Source organism: Pleurodeles waltl, chromosome 2_1 (assembly GCF_031143425.1).
Source record: "Pleurodeles waltl isolate 20211129_DDA chromosome 2_1, aPleWal1.hap1.20221129, whole genome shotgun sequence".
In the NCBI taxonomy this organism is placed as follows: domain Eukaryota; kingdom Metazoa; phylum Chordata; class Amphibia; order Caudata; family Salamandridae; genus Pleurodeles; species Pleurodeles waltl.
The window spans coordinates 301,010,491-301,031,211 of NC_090438.1; the positions used below are offsets into that span (position 1 = coordinate 301,010,491).

Consider the following 20,721-nt stretch of genomic DNA (forward strand, 5'->3'; position numbering starts at 1 on the left):
TGTTTAAAGCTAATAAAAACAGTTTTTAAAAATGGCTGCTCTGTTCACTTACTATGCCCCAGGCTTGGCAGGGACACAGTAGGGCCATATTGCTCATGCGTCTATGGCCACACATGCAGTATAGTGCACCCTGCCTTGGGGCTGGAAGGTCTTCCAGAGGGGTGGTTTACCTATATTGCATGCAGTGTGTAGTGAACAGGGCACACAGGCTGTGTGCCATGTCAGTTTTTCATTTGAGGTTTGCATCAGGACACTCGGCCTGCAATGGCAGTTCTGGGTGCACTTAGATACATGGGGCCATATGTACAAACACATTTTCCCATAGACACAGAATGGGTAAAACCCTTTGCTACATCTGGCCCATGGTCCCTGAGGGTGGCACAATCTGTGCTGCTGACCTCAGGGGCCTACATTAGTACACCATGCCCCGGGTACCTAAGTACAATTTTCTAGGGACTTATAGTGGCAGCTTAAGGTGTTAACCGTTGTGCTAATGCATCACAACAGTTTGGGGAAGTAGATCTGGCCCAGGGAACCTTGTTAGCAGGGCCCTGGGCACTAAGAAGTCTGAACCCACATCAAATACCAGGCAAAACGTTGGGGCTAACTGTGTCAAAAAAGGCCCTTTGCCACGTGTACCAAGAACACATTCAGCATGAAGATTTTGAAGATTCCCATCATGGTTGTCATTCAAGAAGCTGCTCTTTGTTCTTACTTTTCTTCTCCCAACCCGGATCTGTTTGTGCAGGATTCCATGGGTTCTTCTCTATTAACTTTCATTTAACTCCATTCCTGCTCCTCTGCCATCCTTCAACAGATTTTCGTGTTCTGCTATCCATGTTTGCTGGTGGTGCACAATTGTAACTGGAAACTAATTTCGGTTTCACTAATCATTTTGAGGTTAATTTTGGTTTATTAATCTGGGTGTGATTGACGTCTACTGTAGTTCACTCTAAATTCTCTAAATTATTGTTCTGGGTGACCCGAAAACATGAATGTTGCCCCCCCCCCCCCCCCCGCCAAATTTAGGTCAGCCTGGTGTGCAGTCTCATAGTGAAGCGTAACACTACGGCCGCCGCAGTGTTACACTGCCTGCACTAGTACGGCCGCAGCCCCCTTTAAAATTATGCCCCTCTCCCTTAAAAGAATTCTGCGGACGCCCATGCCTGAGACCTCTTTAGATTCTAAATATTGCCGGTTTAAAAATCAGCAAGCAGATTACATGTTTCTAATAGTCTGACATTACAGAGTGCTGGGTCATGCTGGATCCTGCTGAGAGTGAAATTGTGGGCACAAGAGACCGACTCCTCCCTCCCGTCCCATCTCTCCAGTCGCCGTGCTAAGGGGCCTGACATCGCCGGCAGCATCAGAGCGCCATCCCGCTTCCGCGCTGGGAGTACTTTCTCTTACGCCCCGCCCCCACTTTTTCCTCTCTTGCTCTTTCTGTTTTCTCTTCTCTACGTCCTCCCTCCTGCTATCTCACTTTTTTCCCGCGTTCCTCTCCGACACACACTCAGGATGATGCTGAACTTGGAAGTCCGGTTTCTGGATGACTCCCAGAAGATTTTTGCACTTGATGTAAGTAGGAGTAATTTATTTTTTTTATTAAAATTGACTTCTTAGCGTTTTTCGGCTTCCACTAACCCACTACAATGCATTTGTGTTTATAACGCTTCTTCGGATGCTAGTTAGTTCACGCTTTGTTAAAATGAATAGTGCTATCAGATTGCCTTATTTTATCATGTTCTATTACATAGCGCATCACAGTGCTACATATAGCGCTTCATATTACTGGCGAACCTCTGAAGCGCTTTCAGATTGCCTTTTATCATGTTCAATTACATAGCGCTTCATACGGCGCTTCCTCTCACCTTCAAAGCACTGGAGCGCTTTTGACTGGCTGCTCCTCTTTTCCAATAAACAATTGCCTTTGCACATGTTTTGAGCTAATTGCATTGGGAGTCGGAAACACACATTTAAGTGTTCCTTCATCACTCTTGCTCTAATGCACCGCAGCTAATTATAAAACAGAAGCACTCATTACATACAGTGAAGCATTTCTTAGTGTTTCTTCCCCGCGCCGAGCCTCGATCCCCCACTTTTTACTAAATACGAAATATTGCAGGGCACCGAGAACCTAGAAGAGTTTGGATGCTCGTTTTAATTGAGACCTGCAGCAAGCAAGTCATCCCCACACTTTGAATTTGCTGCGCTTTCAAATATTGATTTTCGACATCTGAATTAATGCAGTTTTATTAATCAAAATTTCAAATGTGAGTGAGCAGCGCATGTTTACATGCAAAGAAAGCTCTTGGATCTGACCTTGCAGAAATCTTATGGTAAACTTGGGTGTACGGCTTAGATAATTTAAAGAACGAGATCCTTTTTCAGTAATCCTAAATGCAAACCTCAGTGTGTTTGTATAGCACTGAGTTTCCCTGTTTCTAAGCACCCTGCATTTTACAAATGAAGATGCGGCACAAAACAATGGGGTGCGGGGGGCAGGGTAGAGAGAGGAAACAAAACCATGCAATTTACTCAAGAGGAGAAGCCATAACTAGAAACTAGGGCTTCATGTTGGAGAGCTACTAGTTCAATCATTAAACAGCATCTTCTCCTTGAATAAGTATTGTGGATGGAAGATTTGGGGGCTCATTACCAGTGAAATAACAGTATATGTTAGGAGGGGTCTCAGCCTCTAGGGGCGGTGGCTGAACTCATTCTCCCAGGCCTGCCGCACACCCACACATAGATGGACACACTGTGCAGAGGGATGCAGGCCTCTCGTGACATCCGACCGACACTCTTCACTCCACACTGACACTAGCTACTTACATCAGGCCACTCTCCGGCTGAACTAAGAGAACTGCTTGTACGGCTTCATTGTATAAAAGCATCATAAAACATGTTCTTCTCTGTGGCCTCTCATGCATGTGTTTCGGATTCACACTAGACGCAGCACCTCCGCCGTCTGAGACTTTAGCACATCACACAGCCACCCACCAGTGGCTTAATACTTGCCTGCTACGCGGAAGGTGCATCACCATGGACGTCATTTAGGGGTCGCAGCTGCGACCCCTTGCTTGCCCTTTCCTACCCCTGGAATTGCCCTTGAGATCCCTGGCTTCAGAGGTGGCAAATTCAGTGCCAGGAACCCAGTGGCAGTTCGTCCTTCTGTACATGAGCTGGAGCTCCACTCTCTTTGTTTTCATTTTTTTATCACACTAATAGTAAATACTAGTTTATTATTCACTATTAATGTAATGAAAATGGGGTACAATTAGCTGGAATATGCACTTCCATGGCCGCTGAGATAAGTAAAAAATGCCTTTAAATGTATGTTTTGTGCGTGTTTGCGGGTGAGTGTGTGGTTATGTGAGACTGCGTGTATGTAAGTGTGAATCTGTGTATATGCGTGAGCATGTGTTTGTGAGTGCAGGTGGAGGTCACAAGGCGTGTGCTGTCACGTCCGCTGCTCCTGGCATTTTGGTGAATTGACGTCCATGGGACACCTCACATGGAAATCTGGCCACGGGCTCTGCATCCAATCCACACGAGAGCGGGGTTTGGTGCACAAGTACCTGAAGAATTTCACGAAAGCTCGTGCTCTTCAGTCCTAGAATATTTTATATAATATATTTAGTTACGACACCAATTACGATTAACCATTTTTTTATTTGTATCTGGAAAGAGAGTTGTGCTGCAGTGACTATATTTTTTTCACAACGAAAACCGGTCTACTGCAATTTACCTAAAGTGAATGTTTTTATAGCGAATGGGTTCCGTTGATGCCGCCGGGAGTTATTTCTTCCCCTACACTGAGCTGCTTTCAAACGCCCCCTTGTAGGCATTTCCTCCATTTGAGCTTGAGAGGTTTTAATACAGTAGGTGACTAGCGGGATGTGCTGAATAGCAAAGAAAGAGATTGGCTCCAGGCTGGGTTCAGAGCAGACACCAAGCATCATAAAGGAAACCGGCCATTAGCTCCCATTAAATCGAAACATCTTCCTGCGAGTGTGAGGGGCAAGCACGTGTAATTTACAGCATCTGCTTTATCTGCCAGAGACCGCCCTGCATGAAATGTAATCTTTTGTGCTGAGTTTGTTACCTAGTCATTCCTGCAGGGATTGATAAAATGTACCCAGACCTCGGCTTCCTATGACTGCTGTTAAATTAAATACCTATGGTAAACTATCTAACTGAATATTGTATTGCATAGCTATGTATTGCAGCATTTCTATGGTCCTTTCCTACTTCTTGCCGAAGGCACATGTTCCATTGAGTGGGTTGACTTCTGAAGTGCAGGGATGAGAGTAAACGTGTAGTTTACTCGTGTTGTGTATTGGTCTTGAGTGTGAGGCCCAGTGTGTGCTTCAGCCATGGCACCGCGGCAAGTGTGCCTGATGCTTATGGAGAAAGGTTGAAGGCTTATGACAGGTTAGTAAACGGTATACAAAAACGATCACCGTGATTATCGAATGTTGATGGTCCTAATTTTTTTGAGAGTGTATTCCGTAGTTTGCATGTCTGAACTGAGAAGCCATTACCTGCTAAACTGTTCATACTGAAAGGCTCAATTATCAGGAGTACGGCCATTCTAGATCTGTGGTTTCTCCTTTGGATGTATGTTCAGACTTTGGATTGGAGGAAGGTTGGTGCCAGCCAATGGATTACCTGATGTGCAATGCAGAGGACTTTAAAATATTCTCCTTGCCACCAACAACGAGTGTAGTGATCTGCGACTGATGGTAATGTGGCCCCATCTGTCTAGGTTTAATACTTCCTCACTGCTGTATTCTGGAATGTATGTAGCTTGGGAACTGGTTTTCTGGTTAGTCTGATTTTAGAAAAGAAGTTGTGCATCACTTTCAATAGACTTTCACGCACTAAGTAAAAATGTTAATATAGTAGCTGATTACCAGTCATTGGGTTTACCATGCTAAAGTTGTGTCATTAGGTTTACCATGCTAAAGTTGGGGGAATTCATTAAACTACTTCAAATCATAAATTCTTGTAGTTGGCAACTAAGCAAATTAAACAACCAAACCTTTTGCCCCCTTCATTTAACCTACCTGTCTGCAAAGTCTGGTTTGGGAGTCATGTTTGATTGTTCCATGCCGTTCATCCTTTATGTCAACCAAATGATAAAAAAAAGTGATTTACCAGCTCAAACTAATCTGAAACTGATGCCATTTGTCATAAAGTGTGTTATTAGTTTGGGAAGAAGGACTTATCGACTTGATATATATGGGAGCCTAACAATTAATAAACATACAGGGAGTAAGATTCAAAGTGTATCTATATATAATCACAGCTGGTTGGAGCGCAGAGCCATTCTGGAATAGCTCCAAATGCAGAAGTTTGTATGACGTTTTCATATATTATAGTAGATGTTGCACATAGACACACAGCCAATGAGGACCGCTTGCCCTGCAAAAGTATTGGGGGTTTTCAAGAACTTACCCACTCATTAATCAACATTAGAAAATTAGCTACATAGGATACTAGCATGATATCAGCTAATGAGCATAACAACACCATAATACACTTGTGACTGTCATTTCTCAATGCCTTGTGGTTACAGCGAGGGTACAGCACGTTCAGCTAGAGACCTTTATTTACATTCTGCAGGCTCCTACTGAGTGTCGGAAAACAGAACAAAAACAAAAAATGGATTCCTGAGATTCAGGTATGGGAGATATGTTTAATTATTCCATGCAGTTCATCCTTAAAGTCAACCAAATAATAAAAAAAAAGTGACTAACCAGCTGAAACTAATCTGACAAATGATGCCATTTGCCAGAGACTGTGTAAGTTTGGGAAGGGGGTCTTACCATCTTAATAGAAACAATCCCCTTTATAGCACATTCTCTTTGGCTAACTACTAAGATTGCCAGACCCCCTAAACCCAAGAAGGCTATCTCCTTCCATGTGGAAGGTCCCTGGCTCTCCCCTTGCCACTTCCCTATTCAGATGAGGTGCCCGCCCCTCCTTCATGGTCCTTTGGTCCGAACTGATTTTCCCATCTGCTGGAGTTAGAGGCCGAAAGCCAAGGATGGCCTTAGGAATGACGGGGGTCCATTCCTGCCAACCCCTTCTGATGTTACCAAGGCTAAAGAGGACGTGCTAAGGCTGCCCTTTGTTCTGCCAATTGTTCATATTCTCCTCTCAGTCAGCTAATGGATGTTAAGTGATCAAATGTTAACAGCGCCCTGGGCCCAGAGCCCAAACTGTTACCCTCTGGGAGAGGGGTCATTAACCCACAGCAAGGAATGTCTATCAGACCTCTGGATTAGGGCTTAGCGACAAAGTAGCCCTGAGGCAGTTTAAATATTACCTCTTTACCGAAGTTACCAAAAATGTACTTTCATCATTAAAAAGGATACTCTACTATGTATGCCTCTTGCAGCTGAGAGCCAGGGGAGACTAATCAATGCCTTGACGAATTTTCCTGCTCAGGCAATAGAAGAGGACCAAGTTGCCACCCCTTAGTGGCACTTGTCTGTTTTGTGCCTTTCCAGATCTACTGGTACCTCTTTGTCAAAATCTGCACTATGCATAATACTATAACACATTTGTTTTATGCCCAAACCCATCATTGATTGATTTTAATTGCAGAAATCACATTCACTCCTAAAGACGTCTCTTGGAGCCATCAAAAGATAACAGATAATTATTGTTGCTCATCTAATTGGTAATCATTTTATCAACCACAAAATGATGAAAAACGGGCATGTTAGACTTCAAACCGAGCTCCCTAGAGTGAATGCCTTAATTCACTGACCCCGCTAGACCTAACTAGAAAACAAAAGAGAACTAAGGAAATGCTCAACGGTAAAACAGTCTACTGGATTAGGGAAACTAGGCACCAACACACTTAACAATGGCTGACAATCGAATGTCACTGGAAACAAGGTACTAAAACATTTTACAATATGATGTAACAATATGGGTGCCTTACAGTTTCTTTATGCAGGCGATGGTTAATCAGATGGTAGTGTAAATTAGCCAAACCTGATCTTTAATTAAAGTGAATTTTATCTTCTACTAGGAATGTTCTATTTCTCTGTTGATAGTTGCACACTATTCATAATACTCTGGCAAATCCAGGAAAAGTGATTCATGCAGTTGTCGAGTCTAAAATTTGATGTTTTCTGAAATTGGGCGATATGTACTTCTGTTCCACAAAGCCATTTCTAGTGCAGCAGTAAGCAAGGTACCTAGTCACTCTTCATTACTAACACAACATTTGAAGATCCTGAAATGGGATATAGCCAGTAAGAGTTATCATCTAGAGAGTGGAGGTTGGAATGATAATGTGTCACCATTTAAAGATGTGGGTTAGCCCAGATTTACTAAGATTTTGTACCAGTTTTGTGTCACTTTTTTGACAAGGCTCAACACAAAATCTAATTTGGTATTCACATTTAAATGTCAATTTGCGTTGCTTTATATAAAAAAAAGTAATGCAAACAGTGCATTGTAGCCCCTTGCGTTACTTTGCATTAGGGAGGCGTTCCTTGGTTGTGCATGGGTGTTCCTGTGTATCCACTCATGGATTTGACATAAACCCATATCTACACAGAGTTGAGACTTGAGTTTGCACCAAAATAGTGCCCCTGCCCGAAGGTAGCGTAAGAAGGAGAGATATCTTTATTTCTCCACGTTTTTTCCTCTTTGAGTGTGTGCTGCGTTCTACATTCTTCAGCACACATGCAAAGAGGTAAAAGCCTAAGGGACCTCCTCCAGCACAGAACTATCCTTACCACAATGCAGGCACCTTTGCACTATGGCACAAGGGTGCCTACTTTGGCATTGGCGCTAGGCAGCCCAAAGTGCCCAGCACAGAGAGTGAGAGCACAACTGAACTCTACCATTTTTTTTTAAATATGGCACAGATCTGCTCTCTTCCATTCACACAGCTCAGCCACTTTGCTTGCTCCGCTGCATTGCGTGAAATGTTTGTTATTATGCCCCTGTGTTTTTAGGAAACTTGGGCTACTGATGAGCATTTGCTAGAAAGATATGCAGCCTCCATCTCCCCAGGGACCAATGCCCCAGTAGGACTACTCTCTGATGCCTTCTATTGTGGATAACAGATGACTTAAAGGTTAACTTATCTTTATTATTTTCCCCAAGAAACAATATTTTGTACATTAACCTGGAGGAGATGACAAATGAAAAAAATTAAGTATAGTGCAGGTTGTAATCGTGTCAGAAAATCCCTACTAAAAGGCAATAGCAGGAAGAGTGTCTATGTCCTACTTTGCTTGGCTACAGCTCTATACATTTGAATATTTAAAAAAAACAGAATTCAAAATGTTGGAAATGTTTTTTTAACTGCTTGTAGCAAATCATGCTTAAATCACAATGTTTGCAAAGCACCTGCTGTTTTAGAAGGGCCGTCCCATTATCAAGGCCCATGTATTTTTGTAATTAATTGAAGTTTTCATATAATGCATTTTAGTTGCCTTCTAGTGAGAGGCTTACTTACGTAATACATTTGTAATGTATATACTGTTCTTGAAGCAAAGATGTGTTTCCAGGTAGCCCTCTGTATGATCACAAAATATACCTGACACTGACCTCCAGGAGGGAGGGTTTAAACCATACATAGATTACGAGAGGTGCACTTTCTAATAAAAGAAGTGTATACATTTGGGTATTTGTTCTTCTGAGTATATGTGGTACACACTATTTCACTCTGGGGGGCAGAGGACAAACTAATTAACATAACACCTAACACCTTGTGGGCAAGGTATAATCAGTCAGAGTTATGTCAGGAAAGGATGCTGGGCCCATCCTGTTTAACCTTCCTTAATATTCATAAAGGAGCTCTTGGTAGGCTCACACCTAATGTTACATGCACAGATGGTCTTCTGTACCTCCTCTTTTATTTGCTGGCAATAGAAACATGTTGAAAAGAAATTAATCTTTTGTAAAATCCTAGTATTGTAGAGAAAATCTTAAAGACTTTTGTAATATTCTGTAAAATAAAATTTATAGTGATAAATTCCGATAAATTCCACTAATTTCAAAATCTCAATATGTATGACGTTTGAGAAGGTTTAGCATTATGACAATCCGAGAATATGCAAAAACATGCAAAAAGATATAGAAACATTTCGATGAAGGTAAATATGCTAAAAATGGGAGCTCATTTCTGCATCTTCCTTGTCTGAACTTCCATGTAAAGACCAAATGGCTATCTGGCCACGTGTCACCTTGACGTAGAAAGGGTTTAACTTGTGAGACTGTTCAGAACTATCTACCACCCTGGTTAAACGAATGTGAGTGAGACACATTTTCTAGAGCGTGATCACGTTTTGCGAGCTCCATCTGTTGACAGTTACTGATTAATGGGGTAGACGTATACCTGTAATAAACTGCTTTTGTGAGTGGCATAGACATTCAATCAAGACTATGTTTCATTTTATATTTCTGTATATTGGGTACAGCATCCTCAGACGACATTGTTTGAAAGCAATCCTTATCATTTACTGCACAGTGCTCCTGATGTACAGTGACATTTTGTTAATAATGTGGTTTGCAAAATGACAGTATGCGACTGCAAAATGGCTTTCTTCTATTTACTAAACCCATTTTGTGAGCAGAAAAGCTTTTCTGACTTGTAAAAATAAATGGGTTTGCAACCCATTCTGAATCACAAGAGGGGCATGGAAGGTGCACCCACTTATATTTTGAGTCATAATTGTGTATATCAATGACTTGTGACTGCAAGTTTGATCACAAACCCTTGATCAGTTACTAAAACCTCAAAGCAGGTGATTACCAATTTGCAAAGGGGAAGGTATCTGCTGAGGACAGCTTCCACTTCATCATTTTCTGTTCTTCCTGATATATCCTTAAAAAGGAAACTTTTTTTTCGAAAGCATCCTTGAATCAATGAAGGAGCATGGTCTGCTTCAAAATAAAAAGAACACAGAGATGATAGTATGCTGTTTCTTGCAGGCCACTATTCATTAGTTTCTATTCAATAACAGAGGTCACAAATAATGAATGACCTGCGTAATTATTATTTATGAGACAGATGTGTTTGGCCACAGTACCAGGATATTTTGCTACATGATCAATCAGTACATATGTCGCATCACCAAATTAGAGAGACAGGTCATAAAAAGTTGGTGCACATTTTGTGACCACTGTGTGACCAGGTAGTTGGTGTGTGAACCCACAGGCACAAGGGCCTGTGCTAGGACTTTGCAGACCCTCTTTGAACTTTCTAGACACATCTAGACCGGCAGTGGCAGGGCCCATTCTAGTGTGGATCACAGGCACTTTGTCCAGCACCCAGCCCTTTTCAGTCCAATGATGGGCTCCTAATTGCACCACTGGGTAGAGGCTAGCAGGCTACCAGAAAGGGCCCCTGGAGTACTGTTGTGTTCTTACGGTCCGGAACCTCATTCTGTGTTGCTGGCTGACATGGCTAAATTCTAGAATGAGTTCTCAAGTGGAGGCGGCAGTGTAGAACAGCTGGATGAGAGGAGGCGTAGCTGCTCATTACTTTTGTACTTATTTAAGCTAATAAATACCACAACTTCATGCAACAACGATTCAGCCAGTGTGTCCCATTGTAACGGTGCCAACGAGAAAAGAAACAGACTTACGTGTTGTTAGAAATGGGGTCTTTGGTTGGCAGTAAGGCTACCCCCTGTGCAAGCAAGGACCCTCACTCTAGTCAGGGAAAGTCACACACAATCCAAATTATCCTGTGCCCACCCTCTGGTAGCTTGGCACTGAGCAGTCAGGCATAACTTAGAAAGCAATGTGTAAAGTATTTGTGCAATAAATCATACAATGACACCCTATATCACCACAAAAATACACCACACAGTGTTTAGAAATATATATAATATTTATCTGATAAGATGCAGGTCAAAACAATTAAAATGCAATACGTAGATTTTGAGATATCACTGTAAAAGTGATATGAAGTGTCTTAAGTCTTTGAAAAACAAATAAATGTCTCTTAAAAACAATAAAGGTCTCTTGCAAGCACAAAGTACCTGGTTCGAGTTCAAAATCTCCGCAAGAGACCGCAGAGGATACGATGCGTGGAAAACGGGGAGGTGTGCGTTGGGTTCGCCCCTTCGCACACCGACTTGCGTTGTTATTTTCCACACATTGGAAGGCTTTTCATCGTTTTCCGGAGCACAGACTTGGTTCCTCTTCGAGTTGCGGGGTTTTCTGGCACCCCGGGGACTGTTTGTAGAATCCTGGGCTTGCGAAGCAAAGTCACAAGCGCTGTGTCGATCCAGTGAGCATTGCGTGGAAATTTCTCCCGCACGGCAGGCGCTGCGTCGATTCCTCTCTGGAAGTTGGGCTGCATCGTCCCGGGTCAGCTGTGCGTCGATCCGGTGGGCTGTGCGTCGAAGTTCCGGTCGCAACGCAGGCGCTGTGTCGATCTTCTCCTTGCGAAGTCAGGCTGCGTTGTTCTGGTTCGGCGTGCAGTAAATTTTTCACGCGGGACAGGCTGTATGTCGTTTTTAGCAGGCTGTGCATTGAATTTTCACCGCAAAAGGAGTCCAGTTGCAGGAGTGAAGTCTTTTTGGTCCTGAGACTTCAGGGAACAGGGGGCAAGCTCTATCCAAGCCCTTGGAGAGCACTTCTCAGCACAGCCAGGGAGCATCAAGGCAGCAGGGCAACAGCAAGGCAGCAGTCCTTCTCAGAAAAGCAGTCCAGGAGAGCCCTTTGGGCAGCCAGGCAGTTCCTCTTGGCAGGTCTGGTCAGGGATTCTTCAACAGCAGGTTTCTTGTCCAGAAGTGTCCCTGAAGTAGAGTGTCTATCCCAAGAAGTGTCTGAAGTCTGTGGTTCTGGGTCCTCTTCTTATACCCATTGTGGCCTTTGAAGAAGGCTACTTCAAAGAAAAAGTCTCACTTGTTTGTGAAATCCTGCCCAGGCAAGGCCTCAGACACACACCAGGGGGTTGGAGTCTGCATTGTGTGAGGGCAGGCACAGCCCCTTCAGGTGCAAGTGACCACTCCTCCCCTCCCTCCTAGTACAGATGGCTCATTGGAATATGCAGGCTACTCCCCAGCCCCCCTTGTGTCACTGTCTGGAGAGAGGTGCAAACAGCCCAACTGAGACAGGGAATCCACAAACAGGCAGAGTCACAAAAATGGTTCAAGCAAGAAAATGCCCACTTTCTAGAAGTGGCATTTTCAAACACACAATCTCAAAACCAACTATACTAAAAGATGTATTTTTAAATTGTGAGTCCAGAGGTCCCAAACTCCACGTCTATCTGCTCCCAAAGGGAATCTACGCTTTAATCATGTTTAAAGGCAGCCCCCAGGTTAACCTATGAGAGAGATGGGCCTTGCAACAGTGAAAACCGAATTTGGCAGTATTTCACTGTCAGGACATATAAAACATAATAGTATATGTCCTACCTTAACCATACACCGCACCCTGCCCATGGGGCTACCTAGGGCCTACCTTAGGGGTGTTTTATATATAGGAAAATGGAAGGGATAGGCCTGGCAAGTGGGGACACTTGCCAAGTCGAATTTATAGTTTAAAACTGCACACAGAGACACTGCAGTGGCAGGTCTGAGACATGATAACAGGGCTAATTATGTGGGTGGCACAACCACCTTTGATTCCTTGTTCTCCTGGTAAATCCTTATGCATTACTGTTGATGCTAGTGATGTGGAATGGGGAGCATTGCTATCACAAGGAAGGGGTTATTCTGAACGTGTTGTGGCATTTGCTTCATGCACTTTGAAGACTCAGGAACAATTGTATTAAGTAATTGAATGAGAAATGTTTGCCTGTATGTGGGCTGTTGAACGGTTTAGAGCTTACGTCTGGGGCACAATTTTTTTTTGCGAACTGGCCAAAATCCTTTGATGCAGATTTTGCGTGGGATAACATACACTCTACTACAGCCACTCCCAGACTGATCAGGTAGAGTGTGAAACTGTTGGGACATCATTTTGGTGTTGAGTATATTCCCGGTAAAAAAAACTAGAAAGTTGACTATCTTTCTTGTCTTCTGCAGCATAATGTTTTGGAAGAGGCAAGTGATGTGGTTCAACAGGATATTTAGTCCCATATTTATACTTTAATAGCGCCGCATTTGCGTCATTTTTTGACGCAAAAACGGCGCAAACTTGCAAAATACAATTGTATTTTGTAGGTTTGTGCAGTTTTTGCATAAAAAAACGGCACAAATGCGGCGCTAAAAAAGTATAAATAGGGGCCTTATTGTTTAACAGCTAGCTTGTTTTTGAATGCATGACGTGAGCAAAGTGTGAGTGAGGAGTGTTTGAGGAAAGCTCTTGATGATGATGTGGTTTTGGGAAAAACATCATGTTAAGAGGTGTTAAGGGGTGGCATTGGAAAGGCAGCCTTCCAGTGGGGTTCAAATCATATAGCAAAGTTCAGGTTGAAGTAAGTGTGGAGATGGACTTCTTTATAGAAATGATAAACTCATTCTCCCTCACAAGTTGAGGAACAGTTTACTTGGTATCTGTCATCAAGGACATCAAGGAATGACTCTTAACAAAAAAAGATTGAGAGAGAGATATTGCTGGCCAGGTGTGAATAGAGATGTTGAAGAATGGATCAACACATGTGTAACATGCACAGAATGACAAGGGACTTAAATGTATAACACCTCTAATGGGAGAGGTGGAAGCACCCAAGAGTGTGTGGGAGAGAGTACATATTGATTTTCTTCTCCAATTCTATCTTCTTCCTGTGAACCCACATTTTGCCGTAGCTCTGATAGATGGGGTTTCTAAATGGTTTGAAGTTAGATTTGTATAGTCCCAACTCAACAAATGTTTTTGAATATCTAACCGATGTTTTTGACAGAGAGGGATTTCAGTTGGACCTTGTATCTGATAATGGTGTGCAGTTCATGTCTACGGAAATGAAATTATTCTTGACTCATGCAGGAATCAACCACAAGAAGTGTAGTTTATATCATCCTGAAGCAAACAGTCAAGCTGAAAGTGCGGACAGACTGATCGTTGAATGTGTCAGAGGAGCATTGGAAGAAGGTGTGATTGTGAATGATGCTGTTCGAGCCATGCTTTAGTCTTATCGTAACCCAAAAATCACCATTTAAAGCTTTGAGAGGGAGAGATGCATGTAATATTTTGAGACCTGTCTGGTTTAAAAATCTCAAAATCTGCTTCTGCTGAAAACTTGTCTTTGGCCCAACTTTCTAGTCACACTCCAGAACATATTGCTCTCAGCAGTGAGAAAAGTAAGTGTAGATATGATGACCTAAAGATAATCAGATACATATATTTTGAGAAAGGTGATTGGTCCAAGTTAAATTACCAGAATCAAGAGTAATGAAAAGCAAGATTAGGTTTGGGCTTCCTTTTTTGATTGAAGAGGTCAACAACAGTTCCAGTGCTGTCAGGTTGGACAATGGTTGAATTTTGCAAGGGTGGTCAAGTTGGACAAAAGGTACGGTGAAGCCATAGTAAAACATATAGGCCCTCATTTCAACCTTGGCGGGCGGCAACCACCGCCCGCCAAGTTGAAACCGCTGGGCGGCCGCCAATGAGATCCCCGCTGGGCCGGCGGGCGGAAACCTGGTTTCTGTCCGCCAGCCCAGCGGGGATCTCGGGCGCAACACGGAAGCCAGCACCAAATGGAGCCGGCGGTGTTGCGGCTGTGCGACGGGTGCAGTTGCACCCGTCGCACTTTTCACTGTCTGCTATGCAGACAGTGAAAAGCTGCATGGGGCCCCCAGGGGCCCCGCAACTCCCCTTTCCACCAGCCTTTTCATGGTGGTTCAAACCGCCATGAAAAGGCTGGCGGGAGGGGGACTCGTAATCCCCTGGGCAGCGCTGCAAGCAGCAATGCCCTGGGGGATTTAAATCGCCGGGTCAAAAGTGGTGGGAAACCGCCAGTCCGGGCGGTGTGACCGCGGCGCTTCCGCCGCGGTCGTAATTCCCAGGGAAGCATCGCCAGCCTGTTGGCGGTGCTTCCGCCAAAACAGCCCTGGCAGTCAAAGACCGCCAGGGTTGTAATAAGGGCCATAGTCACCACTGAATCCTATGGTTCTGTTAAGGCAAATAAATTGCATGTTAACGATGGGAGGAAATCATGCTTTTCTTCTTGAATGATTTAGGGCTACATGTACTAACAATTGGAATTGTGAATTCCTAATTACGATTCTATGTGAATTGTAATTAGGAAATCGCAATTCCAAATGTAAGAAACTCCACTGAGTTTCTTTTCCGATTCCCAGTGGGCCGCAAGTAGACCTACCTCTTTAATATTAATGAGGTAGGTTGCAAATTGCGACCCACTGATATCGCAAAAATGACAGGGATGGTGGCCTGCTGGGGTCAGCTGACCACCATGTCTGTGATTGCTTTTAAATAAAGCAAACTTTTTTTAAAACTCAGCCCGTTTTTCTTAAAGGAAAACAACATGTGTTTAAAAAGAAAAAAATTAAACATTTCAGTTTAATTTTTTAAGAGTAGGCAGTGATCTTTGGTACCATTGTCTGCTCTTAAACAATGTTTTTGCATGCATTCGGTTCCCTTCGGGTCCACTTCCCCTTTGCGAATGGGTTAACACTAATTTGAATTTGGTGCTAACTGCAATTGTTTTGCGACCGCATTCACAGTCACAAAATAATCATACATACCATTCAGATTCGGTAATAGGAAGGGAGGCTCTGAACACACCCCTTCCTAATACTGAATTGCAAAACCCAAATTGTGGTTTGGTAACAAGTTACCGAATCACAATTTGGGCTTAATACATTCCAAAAAGCATTTTTCTGGTTGCAAATAGGACAATTCTGCGAATCGGCCCATTTGCAACTAGAAAAATGCTTTGCACATGTGGCCCTATGGGTCACATGTACTAACATTTGGAATTGTGATTTCCTAAATGCGATTCCATGTGAATCGCAATTAGGAAATCACAATTCCAAATGTAAGAATCTCCATTAAGTTTCTTTTGCGATTCCCAGTGGGTCGCCAATAGACCTACCTCATTAATATTAATGAGGTGGGTCGCAATTTGTGACCCATTGGGAATTGCATAAATCTCAGGGATGGTGGCCTGCCGGGGTTCAGCACACCACCATGTCTGTGATTTCTTTTAATAAAGCAATCTTTTTTTTCAACGCAGCCCATTTTCCTTAAAGGAAAATTTAATGCATTTAAAAAGAATAAAAATGAAACGTTTCAGTTTCATTTTTAGGTTGAGCATAGCAGCGCAAGCGCTACTTTTCCGACGTGTTGGAATGTATCTGGGCTTTTAACCATACCCTTCACACGCCCATCACTATCACTCATTCATGGGCTTGCCTTTCAAAAATCCTGTGTTTTTGTTGGTAACTGTGTTACGTTTGTCCCTCCTTAAGGTGGTTTTGTTACCGCCTTGGCCATCGACCCTGCTACATGAATAATTGCAATTTTGTCAATAACTTTAACTGCGAGTAAACTTCTTTTTCCTTTTGTCTCTCTCTTCGAGCTCAGGGCGGCGCTTTGAATCAGCTCACTTATGTCAACTGTTTTACTTTTTATTTTCAGTTTGTGTGGCAAGAAAAGTCCATTTATGAATTTATAACGCTAATAGCTCTACCTCGAGCAAACGCGAGACCCATTGCATTGCAAATGCTTGTTTAAAAATGCTCTTTTTTTTTGTTAAGCAAGTTTATTAGTTTTGCATAACAACATACAACCAACAGGTCACACCTGCTCTTCCACGACATAGCACCGTACAATTCCCACGTAATTAACATGAGTACATGATTGATATGAGCCGTAGTGGCCAGGAACAGGGAACCTAAGGCATAGCCACTGAACACACTCCCCAGGCACCTGTCCACTTCCCCCACAATCCGTCGTATTTAGCAGGACACCCTCTCGCCACATATACTAGCTTTTCTTGTTGGGCACACCAGTCCACTCCACGGCACCACTTTGTGCGTACTGGTGCCATCTCCGCTTTCCAGCAAGCTGCGATGTCTCTCTTGGCTACCAGACATGACACTCCAAAAAAGGCCCGCTCCGCTCTACTGGACCCCGCTCCCTCCAAGACCCCCAATATAAGTGGCAACGGGGCAGCCTCCACCTGCAAGTTTCTGGAGATTTTGGCCACCACCGCTTGCCAGTAGGTTGCTATGTGTGGACAGGTCCACACCATATGGTAAAAGTTTGCGTTGGGCCTGCACAGGGGGGACAATCAGCAAGGGGTTGGAGACCTGCCTTATGCAACTTGTCGGTGTGAGGTAGGCCGTGTGTAGATGGTAGGTTTGCATCATGCGAAGACAGGTGGTCATAGACAATATTCTAGGGGCCATCAGTCCGTATCTCCAGTCTTCATCCTCTATGTGACCCAACCATTTTTCCCACCACTCTCGGAGTCTGCCCAATGTCTGAGTTGTGTTGGTGACCAGGGTGTGGTATATTTGTGACACTCCTCCTTTACCCAAGCCGCCCATCAGAGACTTGGCCTCCCTGGGGAGGACTGTGCCAGCCTGGATGTGCACGCTTAGCGCATGCCTAAGCTGTAAGTATTTATGGAAATGGGTCCTGTAGAGTGAGTATCTCTGTTGAAGCTCCTGGAAGGACCGCACGTGGGGGCCCTCCCAGACATCCCCCAATAGTGAAATGCCTATAAGGTCCCATTTTTGGAACCTCTTCAGGGCAGAGACCTCTACCAGCCACGTTCCGTGCCACAGTGGGGTTTGTTGGGTAAGACGGTGCCACCAACCCATCACCCTCTGTGCCACCCTCCAACCCATCAGTACCACTCTTGTCACCTCTGGGACCCTGCAAGGCAGGTGGTTACCATATAGCATCCCAAGTAGGCCAGGGAGGCCCATCTTCAGAAGTTCTAGTTGATAGGCAGGATCGGACCAGCCTCCCTCCATCCAGTCGTTAATCACCAGCAGGTGCATTGCTAGGTAATAAAGATAAAGGTTGGACATCCCCAAACCTCCTTCATACACATATCGTTGACAGGTGTTGAACGCCAGCTGGGACTGGGTACCACACCAAAGAAATTGCCGCGCTATAGCATCCATCTCCTTAAAACACTGCTTGGGTATGGGGTAGGGGTAGTTCTGGAGCAGGTAGAGGAACCAAGGTAGTACCATCATTTTATAGAGCGCTATCCTTCCCAGTATGTCCAGGGGGATGGTCTGCCATCTCTGGAGGTCATTTTTGACCTTCTGAGTGAGCGGTGAAACGTTAAGTGACCAAGCCAGTTCAGGCAGCAGAGCTACAGTTACTCCCAGATACCGGAAGCTGTGCGAAGAGAAGCGGGGACAGGGGGCACCCCTGGCGGGTTTCCTGGTGAACAGGGAACTGGTCCGATACAACCTTATTCACTTGCACCCGTGCCGTCGTATTGGAATAAAGGAGTTTCACTAGTCCACGGAATTTAGGACTAAACCCGGCGCTCTGAAGCACCCGGTGAAGTTAGGTCCAGTCCACTGTGTTGAACGCCTTTTCGAAGTCTAGGAGGAGGAGTGCTGGAGGAGGGGTTAAGAGGCCCCGATTAGCCAATGCCATGTGCAATTGCCTAATGCAATGCTTAGTACTTCTAGTTGGCATAAAGCTGCACTGGTCCGGGTGTATCAACGAGGACAGCACCCTTTTCATTCTGGTGGCTAGAATCGTGGACAGTATCTTAACTTCGGTGTTGAGAAGTGAGATTGGGCGGTAAGCAGAACATTGCTGCAAAGGGGGGTTGGTCTTGGGGATTGCCACTGTGGTGGCCTGGTCGAGACCCGGGGGAAAGCCACCTGTCCGCTTGGCTTCCTAAAACATGGCAAGCACGTGAGGGGCTAGTATGTCGCTGCTCTTGCTGTCGAGTTCCGCCGGGAAGCCATCCGGGCCTGGGGATTTGCCCGCAGCCAGTTCTGACATAGCATCCCTGACCTCCTCAAGCCTTATGGGTTCATCGAGGTTTTGTCTTTCCACTCCCCAAATTCTAGTGAGAGACACTTCCCCTAGCAAAGGGGCCTCCCTCTCCACTTGTGGTCTGGGCCGCTCCTCGTAGAGTCTTGTATAGTAAGTGGCAAAGCTTTGCGCAACTTTGCAAGGCGTCCGGGAGAGGGCTCCTGATTCATCCACAACCTCAGGGACGACTCTATTCGCTATGGGTCGGGTCGCGAGCCAGTGCAAGAGCTTTCCGTTCTTGTCCCCCCACCCGTTCACATGGGCCGTCAAAGCTCGCCACATGTGTTTTGCCGTTTTTAAGAGTAGAATGTCTGATCTCCTCTCTAACTAGGGTTAACTGCCTCATTATGGATGTGTGTGTGGAGACGGTGAGCAGGTGTTCGAGTCGTAATGCCCTGGCCTCGAGCTCCGACACCTTGTGGTTCCATGCGCGCTCCTGCACGCAGTGGAGATGCTTGGCCTGCCCCCTGAGGGTGGACTTACAAGCGTCCCAAATCGTGTCAGGTGACTGCACGGACCCCAGATTGTTTTCAAAATATTGGGTGAGTTGGTCCCTCAAGGCTTGGGTATAGTCACTGTCCTGCAAATACCAGGCATTTAGCCACAACGTAGGACATTGGGTGGGGTCTATGTCATCCATGCAGACTAGGAGCGGTCCATCATCTGAAACCCCGTGTGGTAGTGTCTCTGCCCCTCAACATCCAGAGCTGGTATGAGGAGAAGGACTATTCTGGCATGAGTGTGGTGTGCTGCCGACGTGTGCATATACTGCCGCGTTCTAGGGTGCCATATCCGCCACACATCACAGAGACCAAGGCCCTCTGCCCAGCTGCCCAGTCCGGAAGCCGGATTAGAAGGGCTCGTGGTCAGAGGTATGGTGTTGTCCATCTCTGGATTCATAATGGAGTTGAAGTCCCCACCCAGCAAGGTCAGTCCCGGGGGAAGCCCTGCCAATACCTCCCGGAGGGCAGTCAAGAAGCGCTCAAATGCTCCAGGGGAACATAGGTGCTCAGGATATTGACCTACTGCCCCCGAGCATGCCGGACACAACTGCATAGCGCCCCTGTGGATCCAACTGGAAAGCGGTTATCACTATGGGTAAGGAGTGATGCAGCAGGATAGCCACCCCCTGGAGCCCCTAGAGAAGCCCGCGTGGTAGACCCTGTCATACCCACCCCACCCCGCGTGAGCATAGGGCAATGGGTGCCAAGTAAATGGGTCTCCTGTAGTATTGCCCTGGAGGGGGCATATCGGCGGAGGGTATGGAAGATTGTGGAATGCTTAATTTTATCTAGGAGCCAATTAACATTCCAGGAAAGCACCCGCATAGAGGGTTGTGGCTAGTGTAGGGAACCGGTAAGGATGTGCGTAGCCTGCCGGTCCAAGAGCCCTGATGTGACCACCTAAAAGAAAAAAAGTTAACATAACTGCTACTCAAACCACGGTAGAACATTAGATTGCTACATTACTATTTCTTCCCATCCCCCTAACTGCCCCCCACCCCATTCTTCCAACCCTGAAGCATCTGTCACCCTTAACCCCAACCAGAACCCTGAAAACAGAGAGACTGCCATTGGTGTGGAATGGTGGAACCCTCGATGTAGTTGGAATCCAGTCCCAGGCAGGATATCCTCCTCTCAGGTCTCCCCCCAGTTGTCTGTGCATGGCGCACTTTATGAGAGCAAGGGAATCTGGCTGAGGTGGTCCTCCTCCACAGTCGGCGCAAGCCTCTTTTCTTCCGGGCCGTCCGGTGAGGTCCCCCCCGGATGAGCGGGATTCGATGGTAGGCCCTCTGCCGGCAGG

General features: G+C 45.2%; 1 protein-coding gene across 1 annotated transcript in view; it reads left to right on the forward strand.

Annotated features, from left to right (window-relative positions):
• Positions 1 to 1,431: 1,431 nt before the first annotated feature.
• Positions 1,432 to 20,721, forward strand: part of FRMD7 (FERM domain containing 7) — a 366,847-nt gene continuing 347,557 nt past the window's right edge. The window contains exon 1 of the mRNA XM_069206026.1: positions 1,432 to 1,578. Within this exon, the coding sequence (XP_069062127.1) occupies positions 1,519 to 1,578 (60 nt within the window). The 5' untranslated portion in view covers positions 1,432 to 1,518. The remainder of the gene's footprint in view (positions 1,579 to 20,721) is intronic.